This window comes from Barbus barbus (genome assembly GCF_936440315.1).
Source record: "Barbus barbus genome assembly, chromosome: 34".
Taxonomy (NCBI): domain Eukaryota; kingdom Metazoa; phylum Chordata; class Actinopteri; order Cypriniformes; family Cyprinidae; genus Barbus; species Barbus barbus.
Window position 1 is genome coordinate 12622027 of NC_136762.1, and position 17449 is coordinate 12639475.

Genomic DNA, 17449 nt, shown 5'->3' on the forward strand with positions numbered 1-17449 from the left:
CTTATAGGGAGCCATTCCAGGCATTCTGGCGCAAGAAAAACCACCAAACACTCCTTGATCCAAATAAACTCCGATTTCACTCCGTATTGCTTACTTCAGTAGCCTGGTCTCTAAAAAAGCATAACAACACACAACAAAAAATAAGACGAATTCGGCTATGCATGCTCTTGGTTTCAGTGAACAGAGAACAGTCCATATGCTAATTTAATATTCTTGCAACGCCTCTCGTCCAATCAAATTCGAGGACTGGAACTAAACGTATAATTCAGCTGTACTTTTTCAGCTCAGTTTATTTAGAGATTTTTAATACATCGTGCGCCTTAGCTCAATGTAAGACTGCAAAGACCCGCTGGAGATGCTTGTATGAAGTGGAGAGTTCCTCTGAGCCTCGCTGTTTCCTCCATCAGTTGCTGAAGCAGCCGCTTCCTGCTGTCTGTCATCGCGAGGATGAGGACGATGCTGTTCAGCAGACGCAGGACTCACGCTCGCGCCAGCTGAACGTCGGATCACTTTAATCGATCCTGACATTGTGGACGTTCGCCAAGATAATGAAGGATTGAAATTTTGTCTTTCTCGCGAAACCTCCGTCTTTAAGTCTCCCTTTGAGATGTGTATTGATCTTTTTTAAAGATGTCCATCCTATATGTCCATGGGCCGGTTCTTTGAAGGGCAGAGATGTGGAAGTGAAGGAGCACGTTCATTCTCTTCGTTATAACCCCTCATCTGTTGAAAACGAATATAAACCTGGCCAATGGAAAATACGGTGAGTGTTGGTTAATATTATGCGCAGTGTTATCAAAGGCTTGTTATATGGGAAAGAGTGACTAATCATAATCATATTTTACAGTGGGATGTAGGCTAGTAGTCTTACATAATGTGTCTGCGAGCATATATTGTTTCTAATAACATCTGTGAGTGCTTATAATAAGCATAATAACGCTCAGGAGTTTCGTTTGTGTCGCTTAAGATCAAGTAAAAACGTTCAAAAGTAAAAAATGTTCAAATTATCAAATAAAATAATAATTCAAAACATATAAATGATACTGTAAACATAAATGTTTAACAACCAAATAACTGGTTTTATTCAAGTCAAAAATGTTATTGTTATTCACCAACAAGTAATTTAGAAAATAAAAAAAAAATAGTTTATTTATTTTTTATTAAGGTGCATTTTAAACTTACATTTAAAGCAAGTAAATTCTCAAACGAGTCATTATATTACCAATAGGCTAATATGAAATTAGCATCAACTCACAGTTTATGTGACCAATTGTATAACTGACTTAGGCCTAGAATAAACAGTGGGGGAAAACATTCTTTGATCCCCTGCTGATTTTGCACGTTTGCCCACTGACAAAGAAATGATCAGTCTATAATTTTAATGGTAGGTTTATTTGAACAGTGAGAGACAGAAAAACAAAACAAAAAATCCAGAAAAATAAATCTACCATTAAAATTATAGACTGGTCATTTCTTTGTGCACAAACGTACAAAATCACTGAATCAAAATCAAAACCACTGAATTTTAGGATTATTAGGATATAATATTAGAGACTGCAAAATATAATAAATATTTTTTGCACAACATTTTGCATTTCAGGGTCATTTTTGTCACTTTTGTTGGCATGTCCCAAGCCCCCATTAATTTGCTGACCCTAGTGTATATTTCAGCAGAACTGCTGCTACAATTCACAGGGACCGAAATCAAACTATGGGAGCCACTGCAGTGAGTAGGCTATGGTTTCCAATCCTGATCCTAATCAAACACACCTGATTCAACTCATCAATTCATTAGTAAAGACTCCAAGACCTCAAATATATGTGTCCCATAAGCAAGACATCAAAAGCGTGCCGTTTTGGTGGTATTTAAGGACCAGGATTGGGAACCAAGGGCCTTGTTCAACATTCTCGTTTGAATATGTTGCACTACAACAAAATATTTTATAATGGACTCCAGGTTTTCCATTTCCTCACTGATGAAAGCAATCCTGGAGTAACAGAAAACATAGATGCTCTGATATAAATAGAGAAATGTGAAACTTGGAATGCTGGACATTTACATTAGAGAACTGGAACTTACCATTATATAGGCTACTGTAAATATCCCTGTTTCATTTGTTAAAGGGGTCACGGGTGGTCTCGCTGGAGCAGCAGGTGGAGAGTGTGGAGAGGAGCATTGTGTTCCTTAGACAGGAGCAGCTGTCTCTGCTGCATGGACTACATCTGGAGATCCTGTCCCTCCAGAAACGCTGTACAGGTGTGTGTCATGACCATTCCCACAGTACTGCCACCTGCATTTGATTTTGAGTTGTTGTACACACATGAAACAACATGCATAATTGAATTGAGCAACATTTCATTTATCATAAATCACATCTAATTCGACGTCTTTCCAAAAATAACGTTGACACACAATCTAACTGAGTTGTCGTGCCCTAGATGCACAGATCCCGTGCAGAGAAGAGCAGGGTTACTTTGCTCTCTTTGATGGCACAGGCTGCACAGAGAGAACCATGGGTCAATAGCTTCCTGTCAGCGCAGGGTTTGTGTTTTCCCTCTCAGTAATATAGGACATGGCCTTTCTACCTGAACAGTGCTGGAAATGTGCTGAGCCAGCTATAGGGCAGAAAAACCAGCATATTCATCTTTTTGCTCTTCTGTCCTGTAGAGCAACAAATCATGCTAGTTTAAAGCCTTCTCGGTATCTACAACACAGGAAATCAGTTTTTCTTTTGCAACCCCTTGATATATATTTATACCATTAAAACGTTTGGGGTCAGTAAGATTTTTTTAATGTTTTTTAAGTCATATTCAACATTTATTATCTCATAAATACGGTGAAAATAGTAATATTGTAAAATATATTATTTCAATTTAAAACAACTGTTTTTAATTTTATGAAATTTTTAAAAGCAATAGATTTGTGTGATAGATTTAATAATAGATTTTTGTGGAAACCATATTTTTTTCATGATGCTGTGATGAATAGAAAATTCTAAAGAACAGCATAACATTTTTTTTTTGTAACATTATAAATATATTTATTGTAAGTTTTGATCAATTTGAATGCATCATTTCTAAATAAATGTATTAATTTCTTTAAGATAAAATCATTTTGCCCCCAAACATTTGAATAAATGATTATTGCCTTATTTGACTTCTTATTGCTTTTACTTCCATAATCTGAGGCATGTCTAAATTAAATGTAAAATATAGGGTGGGACATTTTTATGCACTAAACAATTAATTGAATTATATAAATGCAAAACCAAAACTAATTTAGGACGTATGGCATGATCTATAATAATTCTTGAATGTATTGTTTTCAAAATGTTTTAACAAAGAAAAAAAAAAAGCTTAGAAATAACAGTGTCTGTCTATTACTTACAGAACTTACACAGGAACTCAACATGAAGCCCCCAGGCAGGAGTGAAGAAGGTGAGCTCTGTTTCCATCCAAAAAATGTTGTTTCATGTATTTGTGAGCAGAGTTTTTGTATTTTTAGCACGGGTGTTCAGTTGTACACAGCAACAACAGCAAACCTCTATCTAAAAAGCAAACCAATCGCACATTAAGAGGCCACTTATTGTTAAGCAGTAGACGATGACACTACATACTGCAGGTTATCCCTCTCCCCTCCAGCCCGACGCAGCCTCATCCTCCCACAAATTGATCCTGCTTGCATTTTCCTCTGCTCTTGCTGCACAGTCCCAGTGGGGGTGTCCAATTACAGCTTGTTTTTTGCTGAGATAAAGTTGGGCAAGGAGACAGAAAGGAATAGCACAAGAAAACTGAGAATAGAAGAGAAAAAAATTGATTTTTAAATTACAATCAGTGGTGGGGAGTTTTAAACTAATCATGTAATCGGTTACCACAATATGAGCATATTACACACTACCATTCAAAAGTTTGGCATCTCATTTTATATATATATATATATATATATATATATATATATATATATATATATATATATATATATATATATATATATATATATATATATATATATATATAAAATAGAGAGAGAGTTTGCAAAAACGGATAAATTTTAAAAATGTTCCAAAATCATGTTTTTTTTCATCCTGCATTCCAATTAATATCAGTCAAACTGCAGTTGGGTTGTTTTGATTGAATAATAATAACTAAAATAATACAGCTAACTAACACAATAAAAACATAACAAACATGATTTATGAAAATTAATAAAAACAGAGTTATCTGTTATTGCAAATAAACACTTCATATACTTTTTGAATGTGAAGATCAGGGGAAATTGAACTTATTCTGTCTTCTGGGAAACATGTATCTTCTGTAGCCTCTGAAGGGCAGTACTAAATGAAAACAAATATGATATTTAGGCAAAATAAGAAAAATGTACACCATTCTGTTCAAAAGTTTTCATCCCCCGGCTCTTAATGGATTTTTTATTTTTTTTGCATCAGTGAGCGTTTGCACTTTCTGTAATAGTTGCATATGAGTCCCTCAGTTGTCCTCAGTGTGAAAAGATGGATCTCAAAACCATACAGTCATTGCTGGAAAGGGTTCAAATACACAAAAATGCTGGAAAACCAAAGAATTTGTGGGACCTGAAGGATTTTTCTGAAGAGCAGCAGGCAGTTTGACTGTTCAGGACAAAGGACTCATGAACAACCATCACTAAACAAAAAAACAGCTGTGGATCATTCAGGTTAGAACACAGAATTAAGAATCAAGTGTATGTAAACTTTTGAACAGGGTCATTTTTTATAAATTCAACTTATTTTCTCTTGTGGACTATATTTAAACATATTTTATGTGAATATCTTATTCAGGACAGTACTAAATAAACAATAACATGCATTTTTGTGATCCCTCTTATTTTAGTGAAATAACATTTTGCAGATTCTGAAAGGGATATATATATATATATATAAGATCTATATAGAATCCAATATTCCGCAACACAACTGTTTTCAACATTGATAATCAGTGTTGGGGAAAGTTACTTTTTAAAGTAATGCATTACAATATTGCGTTACTCCCTAAAAAAGTAACTAATTACGTTACTTAGCTACTTTTTATGGAAAGTAATGCGTTACGTTACTTTTGCGTTACTTTTTAAATATGAGCAGGACTTGATTGTTTTTAATACAAGTTCTAATTATAGCAAATGTAAAAGCCCTTTCACACCAAAATAAACCTCAGGCTGAAGGAAAAGTAAATTCACGTCTGTAAAGTAGAACGCAGGAGAAGAGGGTTCAACACTATTCAGCAATAAAAAAAATGAAGCACAATTGTTAGTTTATCTAAAGTCATTTTTGCTTATTAGTATGGATGAACTGGATCATCAAAGGTCAGCAGCAAAGATATTGGTTAATAAAATGGGATTAGATACATTCGTGTTGTTTAACATATTTAATTATTGCAGGTTTGCGGCATATTCTGAGTTTGCATTTCACTGTTTTAATTCATTTTGATGAATACTAAATCTGTTTTTTGCGAGTGGGATGAATTAATACACATTCACATTTAGTCTAGAACTACAGTAACAGCATGTTCAGCATGTAATCCGTTACCCCCAACACTGTTGATAATAGTAAGGATCATGTGACTGAAAACTGGAGTAACAGCTGCTGCTGAAAATACAGCGTCACAGAAATAAATACCTTTATTTTAATGTCTTCCATACTGCAACAAAGCTGTTATAAGAAAAATGGCCTACTTGCAACGTTTCCAGCATCAAGGTTGTTAGCATGATATTTCTTTTCTACAACAGTTCAATAAACAAGAAGTTAATAATGTGTATACTTATATTTAAGACACATTATTACCAATATTATGTATTTGTGCTCTGCCAGCAAAGATAATTCCAAACAAATGTATAATAAACCTTTACCTCGCTGAGCAATACATATGTAGCTCTTGTGTTCCTGAATAATTATTGTTGATTAAATAATTCAATTATTAACTCATGTCGTACTGACCTACTGACGTAACCTGCAGCCATTAAAATATAAACATGCTAACAGTATGTTCAGAACGCAGATGCACAAGCAAGCGGAAAAGTGAAAGATTCAATGCTGAAACGAACGAACAGGAAAAATAAACTGCTGAAATAACTGTGCGGCGCATCAAAAATAGAAACAGGGCGTGTTAACTGATGCTGTGTCGTGACTAGCAAAGCCTGCTTACAGTGTAATACTTCTTTGCTGTGAATGATTATTCATCTGAGATCAAACATCAGCATGTTTTGGATGTTAGTTTAGTCTTCAAAGAAGCCCAAAGGAGCAAACACTGTTTGATGAAGGAAAGGATTTCATAATTTACAAGCATATTGCGTGCACAATGTGAGTATTAAATGAACAATCCTCATCATTTTTTGACGTCTATTGCTTCTTATCTGCACAAATGCCTTTTGTCAACTGATTGTTGTCGACATCTCAGTTTCATTACACATTCTATTAAAAGAGTCAGAGGCAGCATAGAGTGAACTCAATGAGGAACAGTGGAGAGATCAGATTTAGGGATCTGATAACACAGCTTTTTCTATATTTTCACAGCATTTCACATTATGAGCTCATCTCAGTCTGGACACATGGGGTGGGACTGATAGTCTAGTTGTGAATTCAAGACATTCTGGACAAACTGATAGACCGAACTGTTGCAATAAAATAAAAAAATTGAGCGAGACAGTAATGAGGGAAAGATGTTGAGCTCACAGCAGGAGGTCATCAGGTTCATGTGGATCAGGTGTAGAAAGTCTGACACAGATTCCTGTGACTCATTTTCAGTCTACTTAGCCTGTCATTTATCTGAAAGACATTACATTAATGTGAGCGTAAAGACGTTTTCAACTGGAAAATACATTTTTATAAATGCGTTTTATCCTTCATTTGTTTGATTTTAGTTAAATGACATGTTACATGGCAGCTGTTCTTCCATCTAATTCTTAAGCACATTTTCTTATTCATAATTTACATAGTTTCAGATATGTGTAATTTACAGTAATATGAATGAGAGTGATTTAAGATTTGTTAATAGTGCAGTATATCTTTACATTTATTCATTTAGCACACACGTTGTTCCAAAGTGAGTTTCTAATGAGAATTTTTGCTGTGTGCCAGCGATTTACTTCACATTTGCTCTATGCATTATGGGCACGGTAGTCAAGCATGCTCAGGGAGGTCTTGTCCTAGACATTTAATGTGTCTGATAACCCTGAACAGATGGCACACCCTGCCAGTAGCCAGACCAGAGTTGAGATTAGTTGATTTGGATTTACTCAGTGAGTCTGTAATCCTTGGGCACAGAAGAGCCTTTTGTCTACTTTCCTCTCCCACATCCAATTATCTTTTAGATCGCAGATTAGTTAGAAATTTGCTTTCACGGCTAAATCTGATTTTATACGGAGGGGCTTATACATATTAGTCATGCCTGTTTTATGTCACAAGGTGGATCATACATGAGATCAAACACATTTGTACAGTAGTAGAGTGTGGTCTTTAGCTTCTGGGTCTTCACTTTCTCTGGTTTATGTTTAAGTGGATGGAAAACATGGGCTAAACTCTAGATGTGAATTACAGGGGGGTTTGATCCCCCTATACTTAAGACTTGAACCCACCAAACAAGTTCACAGAAAGTACATATACCTAATATTTTAATTACACATTTTATCTTCTACAGTTTTTTTTTTTTTTTTTTTTTTTTTTTTTTAAGTAGATTAATACTTTTTTCAGCATGGATGCATTAAGGTGATCAAAAGTGATAGTAAAGACATTTATAATGTTACAAAAGATTTCCATTTAAAATAAATATTGTTCTTTTGAACTTTATATGCATTACAGAATCCTGGAGGAAACAATTACGGTTTCCACAAAAATATTAAGCAGCACAACAGTTTTCAACATTGATAATAATAATAAATATTTCTCGAGCAGCAAATCATTGTCACATGTCTGTGGTTTTCTGTTCTTCCCTCCTTGACCTAGGCCGTTTCTCAATATGCGTTCTTGTCTGTTCTTGTGGACTTGTGAAACGTCATCAGTCATCGCCCAAATACTGTTCCAATTCAAAGTTTACATCTAGCCAAGAACAGTTCAATCCCCAGATGTGTTCTTGCTCCGCCCCTTTTTCAAGGATGCATCCAGAGGTGACTTGTGCAAACTTGAGGCAGCCAGATATCCCAGAATGCATTTCGCACCAATCAGCGAGCATTAATAGCGGAGGAGAAAACCCGCATAATTTTCAAAATATTACTGTTCCCTTTCATTGGTTCACTTCAAAGCTGCACTGACGTCATCGCTTTGAGAACACCCTCGGTGTGACAAATGTCTGAAGCCCTTATACCATCACGCCAGTTTATTGGCCAAATAGCGCTTGGCACCGCCCCCCATACATGCCTAACGTATGCTATATCAGCGTGCCGCGCACTATTTCATCAGATTTCTATTCCTTCAGGAAGCAAATCATCTGTCGCCCCGTTGGAAAGCGTTTCCGTCGTGTTCTCAGCTATTTCTTATGAAAAAAAGAGCGGTTTACTCCTCTCAGCAGACACAATGAGCCACAGGAAATGCATCGAGCCATGTGACGGGTTCGTCACCGCAGGAGACACACATAGCAGGTGCGTGCTAATCTTGGGCCATCACGTTCAAGCTGCGCTTAGCGGTCTATCCAATTGTCACTGTGATAGCCTGTGGCTAAAAGTATTGCGCTCGAGACTTGCGGCCTTTTCGAAAGGCCTTGCGTCTAATTCCTGCCAATCCGTTTCAGCGGTTGCCGAGGCTCCGCATGAGACGATCGCTTGGGGTGACGCATTATAGTCAGAGCTATGGAGAACGAGATGACGGAGTGTTCTCCTTTCCTTGCGCTCTCTCCTAGCCATGTTCAGCAGCTCGAAGAGCGTTATGTGGAGCTGGATGTTTTTGTAAACGACGATTTGTGGCCTACCCTGGAGGCCCCTAATGCGGTTTCCTTCGGTTGTGAGCCGTATGACGATGATCCACCCCAGCCCAGTAGGCCTCTTCCTTTCTTTCAAGACCTCCACCAAGAGGTTTCGAGGTCTTGGAAGCAACCTTTTTCGGTGCGTATTACAAATGCTGCTGCCGCTAATTTCGCCGCTGTCTCTAAAATGGCAGAACCCGGTTACGGGGTGATGCCGGCCGTCGAGAGACTCTTGCGCCTATTTCAGCTCCATCTTGGAAGTCACGCCCTTTGCTGCCGTCCAAGCCATGTAGGATTATTTCAAGTTTAATCGGGAAATCTTACATGGCCGCTGCATTCTATGGGTGTGCTTCAAGCCCATCAGGCAGAGCTTCTCAAGGAGCTGGATGAAGGGGAAGGCCTCACTCCTGAGGCTGTTAAGCAGCTCAGGAGAGCTACAGATTTGGTCCTTAGAGCTACCAATCATACAGCTTGAGCAGTGGGTAGGTCCATGGCAGGTATGGTATCAGCTGAGCGTCACCTCTGGCTCACTCTCACAGACATCAAAGAAAAGGACAAGACTTTTCTCCTGTACGCTTCGCATTTCGAAGGACGGCCTATTTGGGGATTCGGTCACCACCGTGGTGGAAAAATTTTGGGCAGCGAAGCAGCAGTCTGCCGCTTTTCGCCAGCTCATCCCGCGTAGGCCCAGTGAGGCAGAGCATCAACCACCAATGGTCCGTTCACGCTCATCCTCTCTAAGTCATCATCGGGAGGTTCAGTGTGGTGAAGTGATCTTCGGAAGGATTGGGGTCCTAGGTCTCGTTCCACCGGTTCTCCCACGCCAACGCAAACGGATATACCTGAGTTCGACGGCCATTGCCTCTCGTTCTCAGGCTCCTAGTAGCAGTTCCTGATTCCCTCACTCGTCTTCGGAAAGCCAGGCCCTCCTTTGGAGAGTTTTGTCGGACCGCAATGCGTATCCACCTCTCTCAATGTGGCCTCCCGGCTCAGATCTTGACCGCTGCTTACTTCGCCTCGGGCGATTTTAGATAGAGTCCTTACGGCGAGCACTTCCTCAGACACTCTGCGTGTCCCAGCCTTCAGAGTTCAAGAGAAAGCCCAAGGGTCATGCAAGCATGGCCCGTTTATGACGGACTTCAAAGCACCCACTCTTGGGGTGACGGGCTGGCCCGACAGGGCTTTTGGACGTTGTCTTGTTATAGAGGTTGCCGCCACTCAGTTCCACTCAGGAACCTTGAATCTTGCGCTCAGAGTGAGCAAGTTCAAGATGCTGACAGTAAAGTCCATTTTGTCTCAGATCCAGCCCAGAGATTGGTTATTTCGATATTCGATATTTAAAATGAAAACGAAAAGAGGGTTATTTTATAGTTTGAAGAAAATTAAAGGGCAGTGGTGTTTGATATCATTTCGCTTTACTGTAATGCGTGTACACGTTGCATGAACCACATTTTTGTGGCTATTAATATTTTAAATGAAACAGAAAAGAGGCAATTGCTGTTTGATATAATATTTAATTTCACTGTAATGTATGTATATTCCCTGAACTACATTTTTGCGGCTATTAATATGTTTAAATGAAAACAAAAAGAGGCGGTGGCATATGTAAATACAGTGTAGTAGATAACCGGAGTAAGGCGAGCTGACTGATATTATCAAGTACGCTGCTGTTCCATTTGCAGAATTACCGGCAAGTCCGAAGTTTGCGTACTTGGTATTGGGAAACGACCCTAGATTCCCTTAGTTGCCTAGATTAGTTCATCTTGTTCACCTGTGTTGATTAATTACTCCTTACCTATTTCAGTTCTCCATGATTACGTTCCATGTGTGTTTAAGCCCTGTGTTTTCCTGAGTTCCCTGGTCTTGCGTTGATGTTGTTATTGGGTTTGTCTCCTGCGTTACTTTTGTCTGAGGATTTATCATAAAAAGGACTTTGCTAAATTTCAACTCCAGAGTTGTGTGCTTTCCCTAGCAACTCGTGACAATCAGCATATTAGAATGATTTCTGAAGGATCATGTGACATTGAAGACTGGAGTAATTACTGCTGAAAATTAAGCTATGCCATCACTGGAGCAAATTACATTTTAAAATGCATACTAATAGAAAACAGTTATTTCACATTATTACTTGGTGTACATAAGAGACCTTATTCAAAAACATTAAAGGTGCCATAGAACGAAAAACTGTCTTTACCCTGGCATATTTAAATAATAACAGTTCTGTACATGGAAATGACATACAGTGAGCCTCAAACACCATAGTTTCCTCCTTCATATGTAAATCTCGTGATTAAAAAAGACCACTGAAAAGCAGGCGAATCAGAACATAACACCGACTGTGACGCAACAGTCGGGATCACTACGCCCCCAACATTTGCATAAACCCGCCCTTGTTCTAAGCCGGCCGAACCATCAGATGCTCTGCAGGTATTGTAAATAAACAAGCGCGGACAACAGCGAAAATAACAAAATAAATTTTATGTTCCAGGCCGTGCAGGGGGTGTGAAGTGCAGGGATGGGTTGGTGTCTGTATTCAGAAAGGCACAGAAAGCAAATAACGCGAGCCACTAAAGGGACATGGTTAGCTCCTTGCTAGCGGTAGCCTGTTACAGTACATAAGATTTCACTCTCAGTAAGGAGAGATGAGGATGATGGCGAATGACTTACAGATCCTGAGCACCACTGACAAGCATCTGATCTTGTGAAATGTGTGGTAAGTACTGTTGCTCCATAATGTAAACATAGTTTGTGTGATCCCGTCTCTTGAAAGTGAAACTATAACGCGATCAATGGATCGTTCAAAAGCAGTTTCAATGCCTCGCATATTAATAACGGCTCCCTGATGCCCGCGTTTTATATACAGTATAATTACCCGACGATATAACTGCGAGAGAAAGTATTTAAATATATATTTTCCTCCCTGTGCTTCCTTCTTGCTGATGAGCCGTACTGTGAAACAGCCAATCAGAGCAGAGCTCATTATTATTCATGACCCTGCCAAATAAGCCAATAACAGACCGTTTCATTCTAGGGAGAAATCCTAGGGCTGTAAATGGACATGTAAAATCGTTTCTGGAGATTTTTTTGCCCTTACCTAAGCCACATACCTTCTGTGTAGATATCAGAGAACAATTGAAAATACTGTATCAAATGCAATCTATGGCACCTTTAAAAAATCTTATAGACAGTATTTAATGAACAGTTCAACAATTTATTTAAATGTTTTCATATTTCACATTGTTGTAGAATAAACTTGATAACGTAGATAAAACATTGATTTCTCAGTATATTTAAGATTTACAGATCACGAGTATGTCACAATGTTTTAGTGTTGTTTAAATGGTATTTATACAATATAATACATTGCATTATACTGCAATATGTGTTCAATATATACAGTATATTATCAATATAATAGAATTTTATTCTAAATGTTTCTAAGATTGTCTGTTGATGTTGACAAATTTGCTTGGGGCTTCCAAAGACAATTTAAGTTGTTCAAGATTAACTTGAAACAATCATGCATGACTATAATTTCCTATAGATATTCCTGTAAAAACTCAACCTTCTGAAAGTTGTATAATAAGCGGTCTTTAGACTTACAGACCATGTCTGTAGTTTATTGAATCGTTAATAACACTGAATCGAGTTTTATTACAATAAATGTGTCTTTTCTACATGTATTCCAGAGGTGAGAGAGGAAGAAAAACAGCTGGAAGCTCGTTGCCGGGAGGTGGAGGAGCATCTGCAGGAGCAGCAACAGATCCAGAGTGATGTGCGATGGGAGATGAGTCAGAAGTCAGTCCTGGTGGGTGCTCTCCGTGCCAGTCTGAAGGAAAAGGAGCGCCGTTTCCTGGAGGAATTAAAACATCGCAGCCACAGGACCACTGCGCTCAACACCGAGCTGCAGAAGCAGACAGAGGTGGCTGCATACCTGTCCTTCCAGCTGCATTCAGCCAAGCAGAAACTCCAGCAGCAGAAGCAGCAGCAACGCAGGAGGCCGGCCCAGCCTGGTGCGGACAAGCCTCCTGTCCACCCTTCACCTCAGGCCAGTGCCAGCAGCCCAACCACTATCAAACCCAAACGACGGAGCTCAAGCCGGTCCTCCTCGAATATCCTCACCGAACGTGCCAGGGAGTGTGTGCCACGCGAGAGGGTGACGGGCCCCGAGGAGCCGATGGCCATGCCTGATCCCGCTCTCTTCTTCTACCCCTACAGACACAGATCCCGGCTCCGCCCAGCACACAGACACGCCCTGCAGGAAGCAGAGGGGGAGGAGTCAGAGGAGCTCGATCAGGGAGCTTCAGTAAGCAGATTGGCAACAACAGTAGCTAAAGCCACTGCGACCACTGCGTCCACCACAGAGAACAACGCTGAATGAGTGTTTCTTTTACAGTTCGACCTGCTTGTTTTTATGATATCTAAACCTGAATTGCACCTGGAGCCCCTTGGGAGAACCTTTGCATTATGACAGTGACAGAAACGTTTATATTTGCAATACGGTTTGCTTTTTTTACAGTTTGCACATGCGGTGATTATTAGACCGAGGAGAGATTTTTGCTTACGTTCTTGTTGAACCAAACTCGACTCGTGTTTATGTTGCTGTAAGGCATTTTTGTAATCAAAAATTACCCTAAGGGCCTCAATACACGAACATGAAGTCCTCCGTGAAGCCTGTTTTATGCATCCTGCATCTGCAGTGTGTAGTTTTTTCACTGGCTGTATTAACAGGTTATAGCATTCACACTGACATTTGTGCTGCCCTTACATTAACTGCTGATCTTTTTATATTATGCTACGTCTGTCGTCGCTGATGAAGTTGCAGACAGGTATAGGTAGATATTTAAAGTAGCAATGAAAGGCACTCAATCATTAAGTGGACGAAATGATTGGTGAAGTCCTGCATAAGTCACCAGAGAGAAGCCTGCTGTTTTTACTGGACGAAAAATGGTAAAGGAAAGAAAATCACGCAAAATTATTCACACAAACATGCATTTAAAAAAAAACAGGATGAATTTTCATATCATACTGAATTTAACGTATACTTATTCTTCTTAATATCTCTTGGACATCTGCTCGCTTCTCCACAATTGGTAGGTTTAGGGGTGTGGGGTAGGTGCATATAATATGTACGCCAAAATGCGTATTATATGCACGCCAACAAAGTGCATATCATATACACGCAAAAACTGTGTTATATGCACTTCAAACACGTGTGTATCGTATGCACGCCAAAGTCAGTTTCTATGTATAAATAGCACGTAAAATACAAAAAAAAAAAAAAAAAAGTTTGTGCTATTGATATTATTTTAGTGCAGTATCGCATATTTTTTGCCTTTTCTCTTTATTCTACTCTCGTAATAACTACTGAGCTATTTTATTAATCAGTATCAATCAATATCAGATTATCTAAGTATTTCACCGGCTTCTACAGAAATCTCTCATTTTTCTTCCTAAAGAGAGCTCTGTAAACATTTACATTGACTTAATTTCAGCTTCCGTTACTGAGTGGATCGTTCATGCCAGATCCCACAGCATAAAACACATTTAAAAGGCAGGATAAATCTATTTATTTATAAGCATTATAGGCATTGACAGATTTTTTATTTTTTTTTCTTGCATTCTATAAAAGATTTCTGTCATGTACGTTCGGTAAATCTGAATCAGAACATCTACACTTCAAAGGTGTTTGGCTTTCATGCAAATTGCCATTTGGATGTAAATGCAGCCACCTCTTCATTTAAAGTAAAAGACCATCGACTCTACCGGGCTAGGACACTTTTTATTTTTATTCAATAATTTTTTTTCCTTTATATGTTTACTATTGAAATTGTTGTTGTTGTATGCATTTGTCAATTTGATTTAATTTCTGTATTTTCTTAAATGTGTGTGTGTATAGAGTATTTACAGAGTGTTAACTTTTAGTTTTAGTTACTTTTTCTTATTTGTAAGTCGCTTTGGATAAAAGCATCTGCTAAATGACTAAGTAAAGTAATAATTCCTAATTGCACACTTCCAATAACCATTTTAAACATTTTAGCCTTTATTACAAGGAAAATGCAATGTAGTAACCTAGAAATCCCTTTATTTAGAGCTGCCGAAGCACTGTCAGTGTGAAAGCGTGTCCCTGCTGTTTACTTGCTGCAGACGCAGGATGTGCGAAACAGGCTGAAGTCAGTGTCCTTGTGAACTTGTTACTGCTGAGTCTTTGTTCAGCTGGAGTTTTTTTTTTTTTTTATCTATATACCCTTGTTGTGGAATAGCTCATCTCAGATATTTCTGAATGATCAGGTTGTCTGTCTGGTGTCACCACAAGTGCACTCTCTCAGCCTTCCAGATGCGATGGGGATTTTTTTCTCCTAAATACTGCTTCAGTCAGATAAATCCTGTGTGAATGAGATCTATACAGCCTGAATAATTTAAGTGCTCTATCTGGTGTATAGTGTGTTTACTGTATTTTGGGCTTGTTGATTAGAAGAGAGTGGGCTCAAGGGTCAGCGCACCATTGTTGTGCCATCATTAAATGAGCCAGTGATGCCCAAAGGATTGATTAGCTTATGCTGCTTATGCTGTAATGTTTTAGTCTGATGTTTGCATTTGTGTCATTAGAATCACAATGCTGTTTGTTTTATAACTGTATGTGGGCAGGTACTGTATATGTGCATATAACAGGAGATTTGATGACTAATAGCAATCTGATACATATCGCAAACATATTAAGTGTTTGTATCGCAAAAGCTTGTAAATTCATAATATGCAACATTAGATGTGGTGTGGTATAAACTGAGGCATAGCTCCTGCTCTTAGATGAATTACTAAGAGAGGGTCAGTCCATGGAAATGGATTGGATGAGAGGGACAGGCAGCATTACCTTTCTCGACAACTAACAGACACTAATAAGTTTAAAGGGATAGTTCTCTCAAAAATGAAAATTTGCGATTTTGAGAACATCAAAATAATCCACAAGTAATCCACACGACTCGTAAGAAACAAATCCATCATTAAGACTTTTTAACTTTAAACCATCACTTTTGCCCAAAATATGAGTCCATAATAACGCTTCATCCAGTGGAAAGGCACCCCCTGCTGTCCTCTCACATCAAAATCCACCAACATATTTGTTTAGAAATGTTTTGGACTGTTTCTGCTTGTAAACAGTGCTTGAGCTGTGCATATTTCTCTTCAGATTCAGACAAGAAGACACTACTGGAGAAAGCAAAATGGATAGAGGACTTATATTATAACCATTAGCAATAATTTGAAGTCAAAATACTTTGATGGAACATGAAGGACTGAATTCATGTGAATAACTTGTGGATCATTGTGATGTTTTTATCAGCTGTTTGGACTCTTATTGTGACAGCAGAGGATCCATTGGTGAGCAAGTGATGTAATGCTAGATTTCTCTCAAATTTCTCTCAAATTTTCAATTTTGGGTGAACTAGTTTTTTAATAATGGGGCCTAAAACGTAGGCTAAAAGTAGAATAATGAAAAATCATTTTGCAGAATAATGTGACAGTAAAATATTTAGTAGCATCTGTTTGAAACCGCTTTTCTAAAGATATTTACAATTATATATGTGGTATTTATCTTTGCTTTATTAGATCAGATGATAATTTTGAAAAGCAGCCCTCACAGGGATTGTTACTGAATGCATAAGATGTTTTCCTTTCATCTTAAAATTGTGTCAAATTTGACACAGCCCTAACAAAGTGATATTTGCTTCACTCAGGGTCTGAAACCTTCTTTTGTAGCTGTATACACGTATGCCTGGCACTATTTAAAGGGCCTATAACCAGTTTTTGTATTGTATCGATAAGGAGGATTATAATTCAAGTAGGTTGTGTTAGACTGTGATCATATAATCACATCCACTAGTTAATTAATAGATTTCTGTTTTCAATTTAATGGTTCATCTTGGAAACATATTGATGCTAATGAAATGCTTAATTGCTCTTAAGTTATTTGTAATTGTGATGTTAAAGAGATAAGCAATACTGCCTCACAAAATAATCACATTTACAACATACATTGTGGTGAATTGTAAACAATAACCCATAGATACAGTACATGCAATATCTGATTTTTTTTTTTTCCTGATGTTATTTTGTAGTCTCCATTTTCATGAGCAGCGTGCTTACCAAGATTTTATTTTATTTGGCTTTTTGTCCTTAAGTATGGAATAACCTGTCTTCCCTTAAACTGACTGTTATGTGGTAGAGGTTTTAAAACAGCTATTTAAGTTTTCTTGTTTTTAAAGGACAGGAATATGACTGGGAAAGAAGTGATTAGAACCAAATTCCATGGGAAACTGCAGTAATGTTAACACTGTATTTGCATGTTTGGCCAATGGCCAATAACAGACATCAGTGTCCTGTTTCACAAACAATTTGGAAAGTCTTGAAATGTACACAGTAATTTAAATCTCTGACAGCCCACAGAAAATTGTGCAACAATGTCGCAATAAATACTCCACTGTTTACTCTGTAATATATGATTAAAGGGGTTTATTAAATTACTGTGTCA

General features: G+C 38.1%; 1 protein-coding gene across 1 annotated transcript; it reads left to right on the top strand.

Moving 5' to 3' along the window:
- Window positions 1-244: 244 nt before the first annotated feature.
- On the top strand, window positions 245-14185 carry LOC306854112 (coiled-coil domain-containing protein 92-like). Its single transcript, XM_079391942.1, has 4 exons — window positions 245-763; window positions 2125-2257; window positions 3391-3438; window positions 12612-14185. Exons 1-4 carry the CDS (start codon window positions 752-754, stop codon window positions 13301-13303), a joined length of 885 nt encoding a protein of 294 aa, XP_079248068.1. The 5' UTR covers window positions 245-751; the 3' UTR covers window positions 13304-14185.
- The last annotated feature ends 3264 nt before the right edge of the window (window positions 14186-17449 follow it).